Here is a 19,960-nt window from a genome sequence, read left to right as displayed (position 1 = left end):
TCCATTATATTCTTTGTGCTTTCCTCTTTCCCGAGAAAACTACATGAGTCCTTATGAGTTGTTGCTCCAGCATCATGTTCATGACTCATTGCAGATTCTCTAATCCTGTTGCCCGATCTCAGCTCTGATGAAAATTTCTAACATGAAATTCTACTGCAGTAATTGATTAATTTCTCCTACTTATTTTCCACAATAAGTTATTTACAAAACCCTTCAGTAAACATCAAAGTAAATTCTATTGCAGTTGTCACATAATAGCATAGAGAAAAGAACAGTGAAATACAAGCACAAAAACACATCAACACAATTATTTTTTGACAATAGTCCCTGGAAAAACCCAATGCGGGAAAATCAGTGCAGCAAATGAGGGTTTATTTATTATTCTTCGGCAACAATCTTTTTACAATGAATGATTTGCAGAACATAGAAAAACCTTTGAGAAAACACCTGAGATAATTTTACTCCACCCTTAGGAGAAATTCTAACACCCAAGAGACCCTTCGGCCTCCACTGCGTCATCTTTGTGTGAGGACTGCATCCCTTGTTGCGTTGCCTCTCTAAGTTGTCCCTCTGTGTTGTCCCTCTGATGCACTGCATCCCCTCCTCCTCAGTCTCCCACTGATGCTGATACCCTCCTCTTCCTTCACCCTGCAACTCTCCCTCTGAAATCGAATTCTTACTCCTTGAGAATCGATTTCCCTTGGGTTACTGAGTATTTGCCCGGTGTATCTCCAAATGACTCTCAAGTCTTCCTTTATACTTTTCCTGTTGAGATATCAATGGTCGTGATCTAATCTCTAATCAACTGCTAAGATTAAATTAGACTTGATCATCGTCTCTTAGAAGCTTCTCACCCATATTTTCATTAATACCCACTAATATTTTAATTTTCCTAAGTTTAGACTTAGGAACCCCATTAAAAATATTAATTATTTTAATAAAATACAATCCAGGTGGAATTTCACCAAAAACTTTATGGGTCTTGGAGATCTCATGTGTTCTAGCCTCTCCACAAAATTTCGGAGCTAGAGCACATCCGATGCTACCCAAAAAAATAAACAGATGTCATGGTGAAAGATCATTACAAAGGTAACTCTAATACCATGTGAAAATTTCTCTGTTCCGTACATGCTACCTCCTGCTGCTCTCCAGACCACTGGTTCGAATTTCTCAGCTAACCCCACTCCAGAAATCGAACTGACTAGTCTCCCTCAGTGTGTTCTCCAACTGACCCTCAAGCCTCTTCTTATCCTTTTCTCGTTGGTCCATCAACGAAAAAGATTAAATCTCTAATCAAAGGCTTAGATTAGGTTTGGCTTGATCCATGACTTTTGGAACCTTCTAACCCAGTTTTATATTAATACCCATTAATATTTTATTTTTCCTAAGTTTAGACTTAGGAACTCCATTAAAAATATTAATTTTTTTAATATCTCCCAAACCGGATACAATTTGTCAAAATTAATTCTGGGTCTTGGAGATCTCATGCGCTTTAGCCTCTCCACCAATTTTCATTGCTAGAGCACATCTGATGCTACCCCAAATCAACAGTATGAAAGAATCTCTTTCACCAAGCACATGCTCAAAGGCATGTACTACAATACAATGAAGGTCAAAAAAAGAATATGCTCACATAAGGAGTATAAGATTGCTGACTAAGAAGCAAGAAGAAACGTTGACTAGTCTAAGAAGCAAGCAATGAAGAAGTGCTCTCACAAGGAGCATAAGGTGGTTGACCAATCTATCCAAGAAGAAGCAAATGAAGAAAGAGATCAAGCATGTGAAGAACACCATGATCATAAAGATTCACTATTTGACAAAGAAGCATTGAAGATATCTCCCAAAAGAAGGCGAGACAACTCTGACAAAGGAAGGAAGGACCCTTGACACCTATGAAGGCCTTGGAGATGTGAAAGATGCAGATAATTGATTCTACTCTACAAAGATGTCATGATGAAGAAGCCATCCAGCAAAAACACAATTTAATGTTGAAGCAATATCAAGATGAAGTCAAGAAGGGCTACTAGGTCGAAGCATGTAAACAAGCAAGTACGACAAAGCATCATGAGAAGAGTATTCTGAACCATGGGTAGATGACAAAGGAGTAGCCAGATGACAAGAAAAACCTATTGTAAGACAAGAAAGCCACTTTCCACGAGGGAAACAATGACATGACAAACCAAGAAGGAAAGTGATCAATGGATGGTGCCCTACCTAGAAGAAGTTCGAACAAAGACTTCATGACATCAAAGAAAGGAAGGAGATCAAGCAGCTAAAGGACCCACGAATAAGAAGTTGTTGATGAATAAAAGAGTCCCTAGTTAAGAGGGAGCTCTGACAAGTCCCTAATCAAGAGGGAATTTTGGATCACCCCTGATTACAAAGGAGTGACAATTATGTTTTTTTCCATTTCATGGGTCATGCACTAGACCAGGACTAACAACCGTAAGTCTAGATGAAGGCCATCCATGCAAATGTAGACACAAGATAGACACAACATTCTCGTCTTCACTTGGGAAGAAAGAATGGGAGGATTGGGTAATCATCTGGCATCTCATACTGTTTGAGGATGTGTAGGGGATCCAAGACAAGAGTAGGCAAGAGGACCGATATTCTTTGAGGGCTGGGAACCCAAGAAAAGAATAGTCCTAGAAGGTCATACTCAGTGAACACCCGGGTGGGTATGTACCTTGAGAGACAATGACTAAGTTGTGTATAAGTCATTGGTCTCACCAACATTGTGCTATGATCTATTGAGAGATAGAGTTGTCAGTCAAGGCCTTGCTATGGAAACAATGTTGGCTATAATGATGCTATAACAGATAGATTGCCAATCCGGTTTCTCTTATGTGAATTCTTCAAGATTGATAATAGCCAAACACCTTGTAATGAATACCTCTCTAGTTAAGAGGGAGTGTTCAAGGAAATGTAACTAGGTTCGGTCTTCATAAAATGTACTTTTGATATTTGTATTTATTCAAGAAAATAAATATTATTTTTATAATATATAGCAATGAGTTTCTTTCTCATTCAAGTAGGTCTAACACATGTCAAAGTGCTATAGGTGAGTCAAAGAGTCAAAAGAATGATGTTGAAGACCTTAAGGGTATGTTACATTATGTATATTTATGTATAAAAGTCAAAGAAGACACCTCCAAGCAAAGTCAAGTCTCCTCCAAGCAAAGACACCATCAAAAGAAGCAATGGCACCATTAAAAGCACCTATCGCAGCAAAGAAAGTCAAGTCGGCCTCAAAGCAGCAAGTTGGCCTACAAGTCAGCCTAAAGGAGGGACAGTCCTCTATATATAGAGGTTGTCCACTCCTCTAAAGATAATGAAGATCATCTCTGAAATCAGCGAATAAGGGCAGTCAAATAAAAGGTGGAAAAGTCGAGTTTAAGGGAGCCTCTAGAGCAGTGAAGAAGGAACTATAACTGAAGTATAAAGGATTGTTTGAGGGTGAATTGCAGCCACACGTGCGAGGAATAGAAGGGCTTACTGTGGTCACTACAACAACAACATTAAAGTTGCTCATCTATCATCGTTTGGGCTTCAAACTAGGCCTACTATGCCTCCTATACAAGCAAAGAAGGAAGGACCTCAAGCGAAGGAAAACGGAATCATAGAACATCAACAAGACCTCTCTCACGTGCGAAAATTAGGGTTGCAGTGCTGTCACACTAAGGAAGAACAAAGTGTCGGAAGAAGGACGAAGTGCTAGGGAACGAAGTGCCGGAAGGACGTGAACGAAGTGTCGGGGAAACATAGTGCAGAGGAAAGAAAGACTTGACTTGCGCTTGGAGGATTTTCTAGTCAAGGGTCTAGGGTTTGGCATTGATCAAGAAAGAAGCTTCAATAAGAGAAAAACTTGCCGAAGGGTTTTCCTCTTAAGAGAAGAGAGGTTTTGGCCCTGGCAAAGAGCCAACATTTGTGTTCTTGACTTTATATTTTTGGTAGCAGTTTGATGAAACTCACACATTAATAATAATAAGAAGATCAAGCTAAGATAATTGTAAAAGTGTTTCACAAATTATTATCAAGTAAAGAAGAATCACACTACACCTAATTGCCCTAGATTCTTCAACAGAAAGCACTTCATGGATCCCCAACACCAATCATTGATTGCTCGTGTTCCACCTTTTGGATGAGGATGATGCACTTGGTTCACCATGACCAGTCGGCTCCACACTTGCACCATACACTTAACAGACATTCTAGGGTCCAGTAGATGTCTCCTGCTGCAGAGGGAGGGATTATGTCGTCATCCTAGACCTTATAGATGGTCTACAGGCATTTTCAATCCACTTGGAGACTGATGAGGATGTCCTAGTGCCCCCACACCCATTTGGGAACACCACAGGTTCTTGCTTAGAAACAAGGGCCAACCCCTTGTCCATTATATTTGGAGTCCATTTTTACATCATGGAACCGCTTGGACTTCATTAGGCCAGTTGACCACTACATGTCAACGACCCATAGCAGTACACCCCCTTTTTCGCAAAAGGGATAGCGCCTGATCGATGTGTTCGTGTCGTACAACTATCATCGTCAGTTTCACTTCCAAGATATTATGTAAACCCTTTCTACATGTGTATAATGTAAATAATCTCAGCAGATCCGTGTCGTGTATGTAATTGCCTAGGTAAATCACTTTTCGAGTGACAATCTACATTCTAGGAGGTTTTTTGTCTCACCGATCCATTCTCGGATGGTCAGCAGAATTTTCCTTCAATCTCACCCCAAAGCCGGAATGTATTTTGTCACTGGGATCTTAGGCGAGTCCTAGTGTTCTAGATCAAATCTATGTAAAAGTGATTTGGGAATAATCCTAACTATTTGGTTAGGTTATTTTATTACAAATTGTTTGGTCTGCTAGATTATATTTGTGTCGCAGAAATGGGTAGTCTGTGAGGGTCTATTATAGATGGGTTTTCCCCCTTATGATGTAAAAAATATGAAAATTATGATGTAAAGTGTCTTGAGAATTGAAAAAATAATTTATCCCCTCATAGGTTAATTAATTAAATTTTCTGGCCAAAAATTAATTAAAATCTTAAGCCAAAAATTTAATTAATTCTAGGTCCTAGTTAAATTTAAATTCTCCAAAGGCAAAATTCGTTGGTCCTTAAAAAGCAAAATTTAAAAGGTCCCGGGACTAAGGTAAATTAATTATTTTACTAAATTTTAAGCCTTTAGTCCCTAGGGGTTGAGTCAAAGTCAAATTTTTGAGGAAATTAACTCAAAATTTTTATTTTTGAGTTAATTAAAATACATTGAATTGAAAAATTCGAATTTCCTCAAGAATTTAAAATTTCAACGGATGAGATTACAAAAAATTTTAATTCTCATCAATGGTTGAGATTACTTTGACGAGGATCACTTGAACTAGCCGTTGGAAGATTTATCTTTAAATAGGTGGTCACTTGTCAGTTGATCCATCTGATCTTTGAGTCGTGTGCTAAGCTAAAAGATCTCGTGTAATCCTTTTTTTTTTAATAATAAAGGAAGACTTTGGGATTAATCTTCGTCGGTGTTACTCTTCATGGAAATACTGTAAGATGTATCGTTTTTCATGCGTAAATTTCTTTTAGCCATTGATAATAGCTTCTGAAGAGTGATTTGAGTACAAGTATCTTGCTCAGTCGCTAGGGTTTAAATGATAATTTAAGTTTTGAATGTAATAGCAGGTATCTCTATTTATCTAAATTTTATTATTGTTTTCTCACTCTATTTTGATGGCTGAATTGAGTTTTGCAGGAAAGTCTTGATCTTTAAATCCTCAGGCGTTAGGGGGAGTTTTAACTTTTCAGTTGAACCAGCGAACTAACGATCTATGGTTTCTGAAGAGCCCAGCTTAATTTGATCCCGAGCTTATCATAAGATTTTTATTGGTGATGCATGCAGAGTTTTGAGCTAAGCACCTCCTTTAAAATTTAAAAAATTTAAATTTTTTTATGTGCGAAGTCGAAAAATCTGGCTATTGAGAGCCTTAGATTATCAGATTTGGGAGCGGAGTTGGACTCGCACTCCTCAGATCTGATAAATCTGTCATTCCTGTGCATAGATTTGTAAAGTTTTTTTTTTTGGTTTTCTAACTTGGGTTTCTGGAGTTTTATTTCTTTTTGTATATCTGGGTTCTGGGTGTTTTTTTTTAAAGTACAGGTTGCAAATCTGAAAGTCAAGTTTGATTTGAAGCCAAATCTAGGCCCTAGAAGGTAAGATCTGGCCTCAAAACCAAATTTTTCAAGGGCATTATTTTTACAGTCCAAGGATTTTAAAAAAATTTAAATCTAGAAATAATTTTATAGGGTTTCATTAATGAATCAGAAGCAGAACATATCAACTAAATGAGAAGTTTCTCAGAAAGTTTCCAAGGGTTCATTGAGCTATCATCTGCTAGATTCAAAATTTCTCTTTCTCTGAAAAATTTTCAAAATCGTTTTTGCTGCCTGGGGTTTTCAACAAGAAAATTTCGGATTTATTTCGCTGCCTTGGGTTTATTCTTGCTGCGCTTTTCTATTCTCTGGGAGATTTCAAAATTTTTCCTACGTTTTTGTTCTCCTTATCTTCATTTCTACGTCCCCTTGACTTGCATCTGCTCCCTTGTCATTGCCCTCGCTGCTCTTTTAACCTGCAAAAATTCAAAACAACAGCCAAGCCCGCAACTACAACTCCCACGTGACTTCCAACCTGCAATCTTCAAACGCTGCCACCGTTCTCTTCATCACCCTAATAGCCCGCATCATTCCTCCTTCATTGATCTGCAGCACCGTCCACTTCTAAACCTGCACGCTACCATCGCACCCTTCATCCCCTCGCAGCTTCTCTCCCTGCGTCTTTCCTTCCTTGTCACTGTCATCCATCTTCTTTCACTCTCGTCGCACCTGCAAACAAACTTTACGATTTCATTTTTTTAATTTCTTTTTTATCTTTGTGCATTCATTGAGTTAGATTAGGTTTGACACTTTATGATTTTTTATTTTTATTTCCCTTTTTTTAATCTAAAACAAAATCAAACAAATAAATAAATTTTTGACGCTCGATTTCTTAGTTTTTGTTTTTGTTTTTCGATTTTTCTTTTCATTTCAAATTTACTTTTGTTTTCATTTTTTTATGATTCTGATTTTGATTTTGGATGTTTTTTTTTATTTTAAAAACATTTAAAAAACCTAAAAAAATAAAAAAGGCTTCATTTCCATTTTTTATTTTTCATGTGACTTCGAGACTTTCTAAAAATTTAAATCAAAAGTATTTTTTGCATTAAAAGATTTTTATAATTTTTTATGTGGCCTCTAGCCCGTTTAAAAAAATTTTAAGTTATTAAATCCTTTTGATTTATTTTGGTCCCATCAAAAAAGTCTTAATTGAACATTTACCACATTAAGTCTTGCTTCATAAAACTTAGCACATCAAAAAATTCTCCTAAGGACTAATTAAATTGTCAATTTATAGTTCCTTCTTGGTGTTCTTTTTGTGTGTTAAGGGTAAAATCCTAAAGAAAACGTTTGTGGTATAAAGCATTTTAACTTCTCCATAGTTAAACATACTTACATTTTTTGTATCTAAAGATTAACTATAGGAAAGTGGTAAATTTTCCTAGATTTGAGTCACTAAGCATAAATCATTTTAATTCTGGGATTGGAATTGATTAGCATTTAAATTTCATGATGTTTTAAATTATTTGGATCTCTAGAAATTTAACTGCTAGAATATCTTGCATCTATTGAAATTGATCGTCATTGCTTGAATTATTTGATGTGTGTTACATGTTAAATATTTTGCAAATATTTTCAAGTAATTGTTAATGTGTTTTGTCGTGGAATTGTAATAGATTGCATATCTTTATTTCCTAAGCTGAGTACTTTTGAGCATCTGTTGACATTGATATTAAATTGCAAAGAAATTTTTGTTCTCTTTGAGCTATAATTGTATCAGAAAGATTTGAACTAAGCTTGTGGTTTAATTGTAATATCTTTAGGAGTTTACTTTTAAGTCTTCATCCAGTAAAGTGAACATTTCATTTTGGTAATTGAGGGCTTTTACGACATAAGTGCTTATAATCCTCAAATCTAACTTCATCTCATCATCTGGTGCATTTGCATATAGGTTAGTTTTGCATAAATAAATTTACTTCCAAGCATAAGCTTGGTTGATAGAGAGATAGGTATCCATCCATCTTTTCTTGAGAAGCCTGCTTTTAATAGTACTTAAAACAGTGCCCTTGTAGTCGTCAGAGCCACAACTTTCTGCAGCGCCAGAGGCACCGTGTATGTTAGATTTTCAGGAGAGGTATCGTTAATCACACCTTAGTGTGCTTCGCCTTATCTTCTCTCTGCCAATTACTACGAAATCAGGCTCAACACAAAAAGGATCAAAGAATTCACATTCAAATAGGCATTTAACTAAAATTAATCAAGATTCTTGCATCTCACATTAGCTTTAGAATCTGCATTTCATATAAGATAGTCATTCATCTAAATAGCAGTTGCTAATCGATTACTTGGTCTTAATTTCCCTAGCAAGATCGTTGACCCCATAAGGCACTGGTATCAATCATTTAAAATCTAATCAAATCCTCTAAGTCTTGCTAAATCTTAATCAAGTACTTGGCAACTTCACTGTGTCTCCCGAACTGGTTGGTTCCCAACTAGTTCTTCTTCATTCCATTTTTCCATAGGGTCTACCCCCCTTAGCCTACTGTAGGGAGACAGCTTAAACGGAGAGATTGAGGATCGGGGTGACAACCCCCGATCTGAGCCATTGTCACGGTGCCTAGACATTCTGTGCGACAACAAGGCCTCCTCAAAGGCCCAAGGACTCACTATATTGATCAATTTTCCCTCTTGAGAGGCTTATTCTTATGTTATTGAGCTATTTTGGTGGGCTTGTCACCAAAAGTATTGTTATTATGCACATTATTTTATTTTAATAGTCCAAATTAGGCCATTCAGATCCCTTAGAGGATTGTATAAATAGAAGAGAGGCATTCTCTCTCATTCATCATCACTTGGATTGGATTATTTTCTCTTGTGAGATTTTCGCTGTCCCTTTTGGAGGACTAGTTTGGATGTTTCAAATGAATTTTGATGTTTGGATATCTCTCTCTTGTCTTGGAGCTTCATTATTGGCATAATTTGATGATTGGATATACTCTTTTATACATGTAAGTGCTCTTTTCATGCTTATTCTTGTTATTTACTTTGTTACATGAATGTTGTTGGGATTTTCACTATACAAGTCTGAAATTTACTGCTTTTCCTTACGAATTAGTAGAAATTGTGACCTTTTATAGTGTTGCATCATGTCATGGGCCATGTATGAATGAGTGAATGTTCCTAGAGATAATTTTTATTAAATACATCTTGATAAGTCATCAATTATTGCAAATCGAAGTATAAAGACCTTGAAGCAAGTTGCTCTCATGCCCTAATGCCATGCGAAGTTGTTTGAAGGCTTCCTCGAATGGGTGAACTCTTTCCAAACCATAAATTCTCCTTGACTCCATCTCTACCAAAGGACAAGGGACTAATCCTCCATAGGTGATCATTTTCAACGCTTATTATTTTCAACTCCCTCTTTTTCTAAGCCTAGCCTACATAGGTCACCTAGGGCATCAATTATCTCACAATCTAGCCATCCAAACACTTCAAATTTTGGTCTACAACTGCGCTAAGGTTTGCTCTGGAGGCCCTCCAAATTTGAAGCAAATCCGACAATGGGATCTCGGGATATAGCAAGTCTTAGCTCAAGGACCATTTATTGCCCTAGTTTTCCCTTGGCTAGTGTCCTCATTAGGATCATTGAATTCAAATCTCAAAGAAAATTTGTCCTTTGATCCTCTTCTCCTCCCTAATTAGGTCAATCCCCTCATTGGGTGATCAACTCCATACCCTTGACCTAATTTTGGGTCTTCTTGGTCTTGTGTGGTCCCACAACCTATTGACACCAATTCCACAAAGATAACACAAAAACCAATTCTCCATAAGGATTTACAAGCCTAGGAATCATCTTTGCAAGATATATTCCCAAACCCTAGCCTCAAGAATCCTCTTAGCCCTTTCTAGAGAGCATATCACCTTGCTTCCCAGGCAAGAAAACCATATAATTGAGTATCTCTTGTGAATAGGCCTTAGGAATCACTCCTTGCCCTCTCATTGTTCCATTCATCTAGTGATTCCCCTTTATACTGGGTCTCCTCCCATCGGTGAAAGTTCGTAAAGAGCAAGGAGCTTTAGCTAAGGTGACAGTGGGCTATAGCTCCATTGTTTTCCTTGACCTAGTAGTTTATCTATTAAATCCCCTCCTAGGACCCCTACTAGTTTGAGCGGTAACATTTTTGGTGTCGTTGTCGGGGACATGGGACGTGTACCTTGTTCTCCATACGACATTATTGATATATCATCTGGCGACTCCATTGGAAGAATGAAGCCCTAGTTCTTCATTAAACTTCAAAGTTAATGTTTGTAGGGTGAAGGAACCATATACCAAGGCACTTTAATTCACCCTGGCGACTCAATTTTAATCCTAATAAGCAAAATCATGAAAAATGGACTATTGTAAAAGAGAGATTAATCTTGGTCCTACATTTGCAAAATTCAATGACCAAGACATTCAAAAATTACAAGAAAATGTGGACCAATATGTTGTGTTTTGTGAAAATCTATTGGAAAACATGAATAAAAAATTCATGCTCATGTTTCATAAAGCAGCACAAAAATGAGTCTACATAATGATGTGCGCTTATGAGAAGGATCGTAGTCATCTCTTCGAGTTTTCCATCCAAACTTGTGCTATTAATATTTTGACTAACCTCATCAATGAAAAATATTATAGTTAATCACAAAGCCCCATAGAATGTGATTAGTTTGACCATGAAGATGAAGAGGTTGGAGAGGACCTTGGGAATCTGAATAATGAGCAAGAACATGAGTCCTCCTTAGGTCCACATGATGAAAAAGATGATTTTGAGAACACATGTATTGAAGAGGATGAGTCTATGGAAAGTGAAGTTGGGGCTAGCCTTACCTTTCTCAAGGATATTCCTTCAGAGAACCTTGGGGAAGGTGGTCCCATTAGCCCCTTGGAAGTTGATATTGGAGATTACTTTCATATCGAAAAGGAGAAATCGGAAATTGTTGGTCCTCAATTTGATTGTGCTCCCATTTATGACACTGACAGGGAGGATGAGGTTGGGATTGGTCTTCCCTTTATTTATGATGACATATCCATCGATACCCTTGGGAAGGAGGATCATTATTTTCCCTTGCATGAAAGAGGGCAGTTGGAAATAATTGACTCCCCTCTTTGGGAAAACCCCATCTTTAGTACTAATGATGAGGCCCTTGCTTCTACCTACCTTCCTTGTGATTTTGGGAGTATATCCGAATCACTTGAGCCTTTAGAATATGATTCTCAAAAGAGCCCCATTGAATACAATACCTAACCTTCCCCATCGCCTTTCCTTCTTGTTCATCATTTTGATTCATCCATAAGTGATTCCCTCACCCCTTGTCAGATGATCTCAAGTGGCCATGAGCCCTTTCCCCCTTCTATGTATAGTGTCGAAGAAGAGCCCCTCACTGAATATACTTTATCTCCTTGGACACACCCTCAAGATTGTGATCACTCCATGACCTCCCCTCTCCAATGTGACCATCACCTTGAGCAACCTATTTGTTGCACTCCTTCCTTCCCTCACCCTTTGTTCCCCTCCCATCATGACCTTGTGGCATCCACAAAGCATAATATTATAAGCAATGATTGCAATAGGGAGTTCTTGAGAGTGATCATTCATTCCACTATTGTGTACTTAGAGGGAAAGCCTCGCACTTCTAGATTGACTTATTTTCCTTCTCCTAGGGCTTCCTTTTACCTCGAGTGGAGATCATATTTTCCCACCTCCCACCTGCCTCATCCTCCATGTGATTGTGTCCGCATTTGCTTTGGGATTTGTTACATGAGTAATCATATTGGCAGGCATATGTATATTGATATGAAGATATGTTGGTTGCACTAGCTTTATAATTACAATTAGTATTGTGAAAGTTCCTACACTCAAAATAACCCCTACTGCAGCAAATTTGAATCTACTTCACCTACTTGATTTTTAAATTACATTCATCAAGTTATTCCTCTGAATACTAAAGCAAATTACTTCTGCAAGCCTATACTAATTAAATATTTGATCTCATGAAACAGAAAACAGGGCAAAGAACAAGATACATAGGACACACTTATTTTTGGACACAATAGTCCCCAAAAAAACCCAATGCGGGAAAATCGGTGCAGCAGCTATGAGGGTTTATTATACAGGAGAAATATCTGAATACAAATCTAGGATGCTCATCTAGCAATCCTTTATAGAGAAAAATACAGGCGGAAAATCTAAGTGATTTTTACCTCACTTCACCCAGCAGAATTCTGGCTGGTCCAGCACAAGACTGGCTAACCCCGGCTATTTCTGCGTTGGCTCTGCGTCAGCTCTACGTCACCTTCTCTGCCCTCTGCGTCAGCGCTCCTGGCTATTCTGACAGTTCCAACAATTCCTAGCAATTTCAACTGTTCTGGATTCTGTGTGACAGGCAGTTTTTCTGCGTCAGCTCTCCCGCCTACTGCGTTACCTCTGTGTCAGCTCTACCAGTTGTTCTGGCAGTTTCAGTTGTTCCGACAGTTCTGGATTCTGCGTGACAGGCAGCTTTTCCGCGTTAGCTCTCCTGGATTTTGCGCTGCCTCTACGTCAGCTCTCTCCACCTCTCTATCAGTACTCCCCGGAAAGTCTTTCTCCCAAATTCTCACTGCCCCTCTGCTGCAATATCTCCCCAATCGATTTTCCTCCTGAGAACTTCTCACCTCAGAAAATCAATTTCCTCAATCTCTTTTGTGTGTTTCCAAATGAACCCCAAGCCTCCATCTTATACTTTTCCTGTTGAGTCTTCAACGGCCGAGATTAAGTCTCTAATCAATGGCTCAGATTAAAACATGACTTGATCCGCCTTTTAGATCATTCTCACCCATATTTTGATTAATATCCATTAATATTTTAATATCCCTAAGTTTAGACTTAGGAACCCCATTAAAAATATTAATTATTTTAATAAAATACAATCCAGGTGGAATTTCACCAAACAGTTTCTGGGTTCTTTAGAATTCATGTGCCTTAGCCTCTCCACCAATTTTCAAGGCTAGAGCACTTCCGATGCTACCAAAAACTAACACTCCCTCTTAGCAAGGAAAGTGCTCTAGCAACAATATCCCCCTGCATGCTGCTCTATTTCTGAAGCACCTCCTTTTGCACTGTTGCCGCCACCAACATTGTGTTGTTGTTGCTTCTGTACTGTTGCCCATGACACTGCATCTGTACTACAGCTCCCTCTCAAACGTTGCATCTGTTATGCTGCTAGCACTGCCACTGCTAACACTGCATTTGTATTGCAACTCAATTGCTGAGAGAAGCAACAGAAAAACATCCAAATTTAGCTGAACTTAACTGTATTCAGCATAATACAATGAATGATGGAACCTAACTGCTGCTGATTCTAACCCTCTGAATCTTTTGTGTTGTTGCTGACTCCTGCAATGCTGCCAACCTTTCTCTGCGTTGATCAGTCTTTGGTCCCAAGCCACTGCATCTGTCCTCCAAACAATCCACTGCATCATCTGACACTAAGTCCATCTTGCTACTGTTGAATCTTGGGCTCCCATAGCAAGGAATTGATCCAAGAGGTGGACTCCTCAAGGATCCTGCCCACATGTAGTCCTCTCAACTACAACTCAAATCGCCCCATCTCCCCCCTGGAGATGCGACTGTCATCTCTGCCAAATGTCAAATGACCTCCTCTCTCCTCTGCACAACACTAGACCAGCCTACGCACTCCCTGTTGGAACTTGTAGATTTGCCCCTCTTCGTTGCTGTTCAACAAGTGAAGATTCAGACTCCTTGGCTAGAAGTCCTCTAAGGAGAAAATTCCCCTTCTATGTGTCTTCACTCTTTTTCGACGAATTTATGCCCCGGCAGAAACTGTGCCCTTCAACCACTTGGGCTGAGGCTCTGTGTCACTCCCTCTACCTCTACAAACTCACGAACTGGAAATCATACCTCTCTGTCGTCTCACTCAGAGAGAGATTTCCTCGGATCTGCTTCCTGGCAAGGACTACACAATCCCTTCAAGGGGATTCGAATTGCTGCCAAGTGCAGCTTTCGGCCTCACTGCTCAACACTTGATCTGCTCTTCCTGTTTCAAAATCAATGCTCTGATACCATGTGAAAATTCCTACACTCGAAGGAACCCCTACTGCAACAAATCTGAATCTACTTCACCTACTTGATTTTTAAATTACATTCATCAAGTTATTCTTCTGAATACTGAAGCAAATTACTTCTGCAACCTACACTAATTAAATATTTGATCTCATGAAATAGAAAACAAAGCAAAGAACAAGATACATATGACACACTTATTTTTGGACACAATAGTCCCCAGAAAAACCCAATGCAAGAAAACGGTGCAGCAGCTCTGAGGGTTTGTTATTATGCAAGAGAAATATATGAATACAAATCTAGGATGCTCATCTAGCAATCCTTTATACAGAAAAAAACTGGCGAAAAATCTGAATGAGTTTTACCTCACTTCACCCCATAGAATTCTGGTTGATCCGGCACAAGATTGGCTAACCCCGGTTATTTCTGCACTGGCTCCGCGTCACCTTCTCTACCCTCTGTGTCAGCTCTCCCGGTTGTTCCGGCAGTTCTCGGCAGCTTCAGCTGTTCCGGTAGTTCTGGATTCTGCGTGACAGGCAGCTTTTTTGCATCAGCTCTCCCAACTATTCTAACAGTTCCGACAATTCCCGACAGTTTCAGTTGTTCCGACAGTGTTAGATTTTACATGACAAACAGCTTTTCTGCGTCAGCTCTCCCGTCTTCTGCGCTACCTCTATGTCAGCTCTCTCCACCTCTCTGTCAGTGTTCTCCGAAAAGTCCTCCCAGATTCTCATTGCCCCTCTGCTGCAAGATCTCCCCAATCAATTTTCCTCCTAAGAACTTCTCGCCTCAGAAAATCGATTTCCTCAATCTCTCTGTGTCTGTTTCCAAATGAACCCCAAGCCTTTGTCTTATACTTTTCCTGTTGAGTCTTCCAACGACCGAGATTAAGTCTTTAATCAATGGCTAAAATTAAAACATAACTTGATCCGCCTTTTAGATCATTCTCACCCATATTTTGATTAATACCCATTAATATTTTAATTTCCCTAAGTTTAGACTTTGGAACCCCATTAAAAATATTAATAATTTTAATAAAATACAATCCGGGTGGAATTTCACCAAACGGTTTATGGGTTCTTTAGAACTCATGTTCCTTAGCCTCTCCACCAATTTTCAAGACTAGAGCACTTCTGATGCTACCAAAAACTAACAAGTATTAGCCTTACCATATGCATGTTAGGGTAGGATGCATTGCATACTCATTTTCTCGTTAGAACTAATATCATATGATACTCTCACAATAGATTAGGTGCATTTAGATTAAATTTGCATTTTAATTTCTTGTTGATTTTTTTTATGGTTGATCATAAGACACCACAAAAACATGCTTCCCCGTGTGCTTTGTCTTTAATATGTGCATGTAACAGGGCTGCAATACCAAGAGATTGTTGGTGTTCTTATGACCTCTCATTCAAGTAGCTTCATGCACCTCTTCGAGAGATCATGTCCCAGTTGGAGCCAAATATTATCCACCACCTGTGGGTAGTGTATATAGGAGAAAAAATTTCTCCTAGATGGTCCTCAGCTAGCAGCCCCTTGCAGCCACCAGATAGCTCGATGTGCCATTATCTCTGCCACCTGAGCCAGCCATGTGGTCCCTCGCCCACTTGTTATGATTGTATGTTTGAAGGTGGGCCTCCCGACCCCGAAGGTATGGCTTTTCATTGGTATAGTTGAGTAATTTTCCTTACTTGTCATGGGCACTTTTGGGCATGGATTGGTGGGGGGATTCGGCGGAAAGAGTGAGCTAGGTCTATATTCTTGTTTCCATTGCCTAATTCGGTGGTTAACCTTGTATCCTAGTCCTGTGGGATTTCCTTTACTGGCCACTAGCTTTAGGGTTGGCACTACTTAGGAAATCCCGACTGTGGTTGTGTGGTCCCGCTCCCCGAAACCACATACATCATCCCCGTCCACTCAATTTAGCCCCATTCATCTCTTTTCCCATTCAGGTCCACATGTTGTGAAAATTCCTAGATCTAACAATCTCTGGAATCCTACTACAACCAGCTGAATCTACTTCACCTAGATTGTAAATTACATTACAAACTTATTTCAGATTTCTTCTTGAAACATTGAAGTAAATTACCGAAGCAGCCTACACCAAATTAAATATGATTCTGAAACATAGAAACTGAGCAAGGAAAATAGAAACACATAGGACACCGTTATTTTTGGACAATCGTCCCCGGAAAAACCCAATGCGGGAAAACCGGTGCAGCAGCTCTGAGGGTTTTATTATTATGCAGGAGAAAATCTAAGTACAATTCGATGCTCAACTAGCAATCCAATACAAGGAGAATACTGAACAAAAGACTGGTGAAATGATCTCACCCTGCCACTAGGAGAAGCAGTGACTGATCCTGCTGAACTGGAGGCTCTGCATCACCCTTTGTGTGGCCTCTGTGCAGAACTGCATCACTCCCAGTTGTTTCTGCGTCACCCTTGCTGGGTATTATGTTGCCTCTCTTCTGGATCCTCTGTTGGCTGAGAAAATCGAACTTTTGCCTCCCGGACTCGCACCCTGACTTCCGGCAACTGAAACTCGACTTCCCTTAGCAAGAAACTCGACTTCTCCTCAAGGACTATGCTGCCTCTACGTCAATACTGCGTGGGTCAGTGTCAGCCTTCCTCTGGATGTCTTTCTGTTCTCCCTCTGCCTCGTTCTCTCAGGAAATTCCTTCTTTTGGATTCTCACTACCCCTCCGTTGCAAGAAATCTCCTTAATCAGTTTTCCTCCTGAGAACTTCTCACTTCAGAAAATCAATTTTCCTTGATCCCTCAGTGTGTCTTTCAAATGACCCTCAAGCCCCTTCTTATATCTTCCTGTTGGGCAACCAACGACCTAAATTAAATCTTAATCAAAGGTTCAGATCGTTTTGGCTTGATCCGTGTCTTTTTTTAAAAGTTTCACCCATGATTAGATTAATACTCATTAATATTTTAATTTTCCTAAGTTTATACTTAGAAACCCCATTAAAAATATTAATTATTTTAATAAAATCACTTCTGGGTGGAATTTCCCAAAACGCTTTATGGATTCTTTGGAATACATGTGCCCAAGCCTCCCTACAAAATTTGAGGCTTAGAGCACGTGTAATACTACCCCAAATCAACACGTGTCCATTGGATACACATAGGGTTAGCCTCCCCCTCCCCTTGTCCACAACTTGGGTCAAGCCTAGAACGATGCCTTGGAGGTTGATGCAACTAAAAAAAAAAGAAAAAACATAATTTGGCCACTCTCAACAGGAAATGTACCACAAAATGCAAAAGATGGTCGGGACATACAAATTTACCACATGGGCAAAAGCCAAACATGAGCTCTACCCCTTATCCATGGCCGTCACCCTAGTTCTTATGGGCTCTATATGAGACTCCCCCATCATTAAGGAAGCCATGGTTGTCCCAACCCCTGGTGGGCGATGAACCGCCCCTCCTTAAGGGGTACCCACTGCCATATACTACACATCATGGTCTCATCCCCTGGAGCCCCGAGCAGTTATGAAGAAAAATTAATGAAAGGCAAAAGGCATATGAAGAAGGGTGGAAAACAAAGGTTGGGGTAACTCATGTATCACGATTTGCTCCCTCCTACACTCATATACCTGGGTGTGGGCTTCCCTCATTATAGCTACCCTTGTACCATGACATTTGGTCTTGATGATTCCCCTGATCCCCACTCCGTTCCATTACTATATCATTTGCCACCTGCCACTTGAGGGATGTACCATGGACATGTCACCCCCTTTAAAGGTTGAAACCACCTAATAGAGTCCTTCATTAACCCCTTATTGAGCTTGGAGACACTTATACATGCCAAAGCCCACTATGGAAGGGCATGCCACCATGAAGTGCCCCATCATGCTCTCATCCCGTGGAGCCCCGAGCAGTTATGAAGAAAAATTAATCAAAGGCAAAAGGCCTCTAAAGAAGGGTGGAAAAACAAAGGTCGGGGTAACTCATGTACCACGATTTGCTCCCTCCTACACTCATATACCTGAGTGTGGGCTTCCCTCATTATAGCTACCCTTGTACGATGACATTTGGTCTGGATGACTCTCCTGATGCCCACTCTGTTCCATTACTATATCATTTGTCACCTGCCACTTGAGGGATGTGTCAGGCCAGGCAGTAACTCCATAAGGCAAAAATGATTCTTGTGTTCTATTCCATCAGGTAGGTTTTCATTATATACATGAGGGAGAGACTGTTCGGTTCATCTCCCAATAACTGTTCATATTTCTTATTTATCTATTTACATATATTCACCCGATCACAACGATTAGGTGTCAACATTCCCCCCCTTAATCTGAAGGGATGTTGGTGAGTCCAAGCATCATTCTGAATCGTTCAAGCTTTTCTCTTCCAAGCACTTTGGTGAAGATGTCTGCAATTTTCTCATTTGTGGAACAATGACGGAGATGGATTGTTTTGGCCTCAACATGATGTCGAAGCAGATGATATTTAGTATTGATGTACTTCGTTCGATCATGGAACTTTGGGTTCTTGTCCAACTTTATTGCAGAGGTATTGTCAATCATGAGTGGAGTTGATTATACTTGTTTTACCTGCAAATCTTCAAGAATTTTCCTCAGCCACACAATTTCTTTTGTTGCTTCAGCTGCTGCCACGTATTCTTCTTCTGTTGTGGAATCTGCTGAAACTGATTGTTTGCATGATCTCTAGGAGACAGCTCCTGATCCAAGACTCATAGCATATCCTGAAGTAGATACCCCAGTTTCTTTGTCTCCATCGAAGTCTGAATCAGAGTATCCAATCAAGCTAAAGTCGTCCACCTGTGTATACTTGATTCCAAAGTCTTGAGTTCCCTTCAAGTACCTTAGAACTCTTTTTGCAGCAGACCAATGTCCCTCACAAGGCTTTTGCATAAACCTGGAGAGGATTCCAACAGCAAACGAAATGCCTAATCTGGTAGTAGTTAGGTAGTTGAGACTTCCTACAAGTTGTCTATACTTTGTTGCATCCTCAAATTCTTTTCCTTCAATAGATGTGAGCTTTAAGTTTTGTTCCATTGGAGTAGTAAGAGGATTGCACTCTGTCATGCCAAACCTGTTCAACAGATCTCCAATGTATTTCTTTTGAGAAAGAAATATGGACTTCAGATGTTGGGTTACTTCAATGCCAAGATAGTAATGAACATAGCCCAAATCAGTGATTTCAAAACTTTTCCGCAATTCCTCCTTTATGGATGCAATGTAGCTTTCATTGTTCCCTGTCATCAAAAGATCATCTACATATACCACAAGATATACAACTGTTTTGCCAACTTTCTTGACAAATAAAGTTGCATCATCAAAATCATAATGTTTGAAATTGAGTTTCAGAAGATGCTCAATTAGTTTTTCATACCAAGCTCGCGGTGCTTGTTTGAGGCCATACAAGGACTTCACCAGTTTGCATATTTTATGTTCATGTCCTTTCACAGCAAATCCTTCAGGCTAGGACATAAAAACATTCTCTTTTAGATCTCCATTTAAGAAAGCAGTTTTTACATCCATTTGGTGGACTTTCCAACCGTTCTGAGCTGCTAGTGCAAAGAGTGTCCGGATGGTAGCCCATTTTGCTATGGGGGCAAAAGTCTCCTCATAATCGACCTCTTCCTTCTGTGCAAAATCTTTTGCCACAAGCCTAGCTTTGTGCTTGTCAAGTGAGCATCAACTTTATACTTGTTCTTGT

At 39.5% G+C, this 19,960-nt stretch overlaps 2 protein-coding genes across 3 annotated transcripts in view; both read right to left on the bottom strand.

Moving 5' to 3' along the window:
• The window catches only part of LOC149197994 (uncharacterized), a 34,468-nt gene extending 27,605 nt beyond the window's left edge, over positions 1-6,863 (bottom strand). Inside the window, exons 1-2 of the mRNA XM_089406196.1 lie at positions 6,786-6,863; positions 6,579-6,631 (exon numbers count right to left, since the gene is read on the bottom strand). Of these exons, the coding sequence (XP_089262322.1) occupies positions 6,579-6,631; positions 6,786-6,863 (131 nt within the window). The remainder of the gene's footprint in view (positions 1-6,578; positions 6,632-6,785) is intronic.
• LOC149197993 (GCN5-related N-acetyltransferase 3, chloroplastic-like) overlaps positions 1-19,960 on the bottom strand; it is a 144,955-nt gene that overhangs the window by 42,444 nt on the left and 82,551 nt on the right. The gene's annotated exons all lie outside the window — the stretch shown is intronic.

The sequence above is a fragment of the Pinus tabuliformis genome, chromosome 2_2, assembly GCF_031772625.1.
Source record: "Pinus tabuliformis cultivar Carrire ecotype Pingquan chromosome 2_2, CPIR1, whole genome shotgun sequence".
NCBI classification, from domain to species: domain Eukaryota; kingdom Viridiplantae; phylum Streptophyta; class Pinopsida; order Pinales; family Pinaceae; genus Pinus; species Pinus tabuliformis.
Note: the sequence above shows the minus strand (reverse complement) of the source record. Positions and strands in the feature narration are given on the sequence as shown.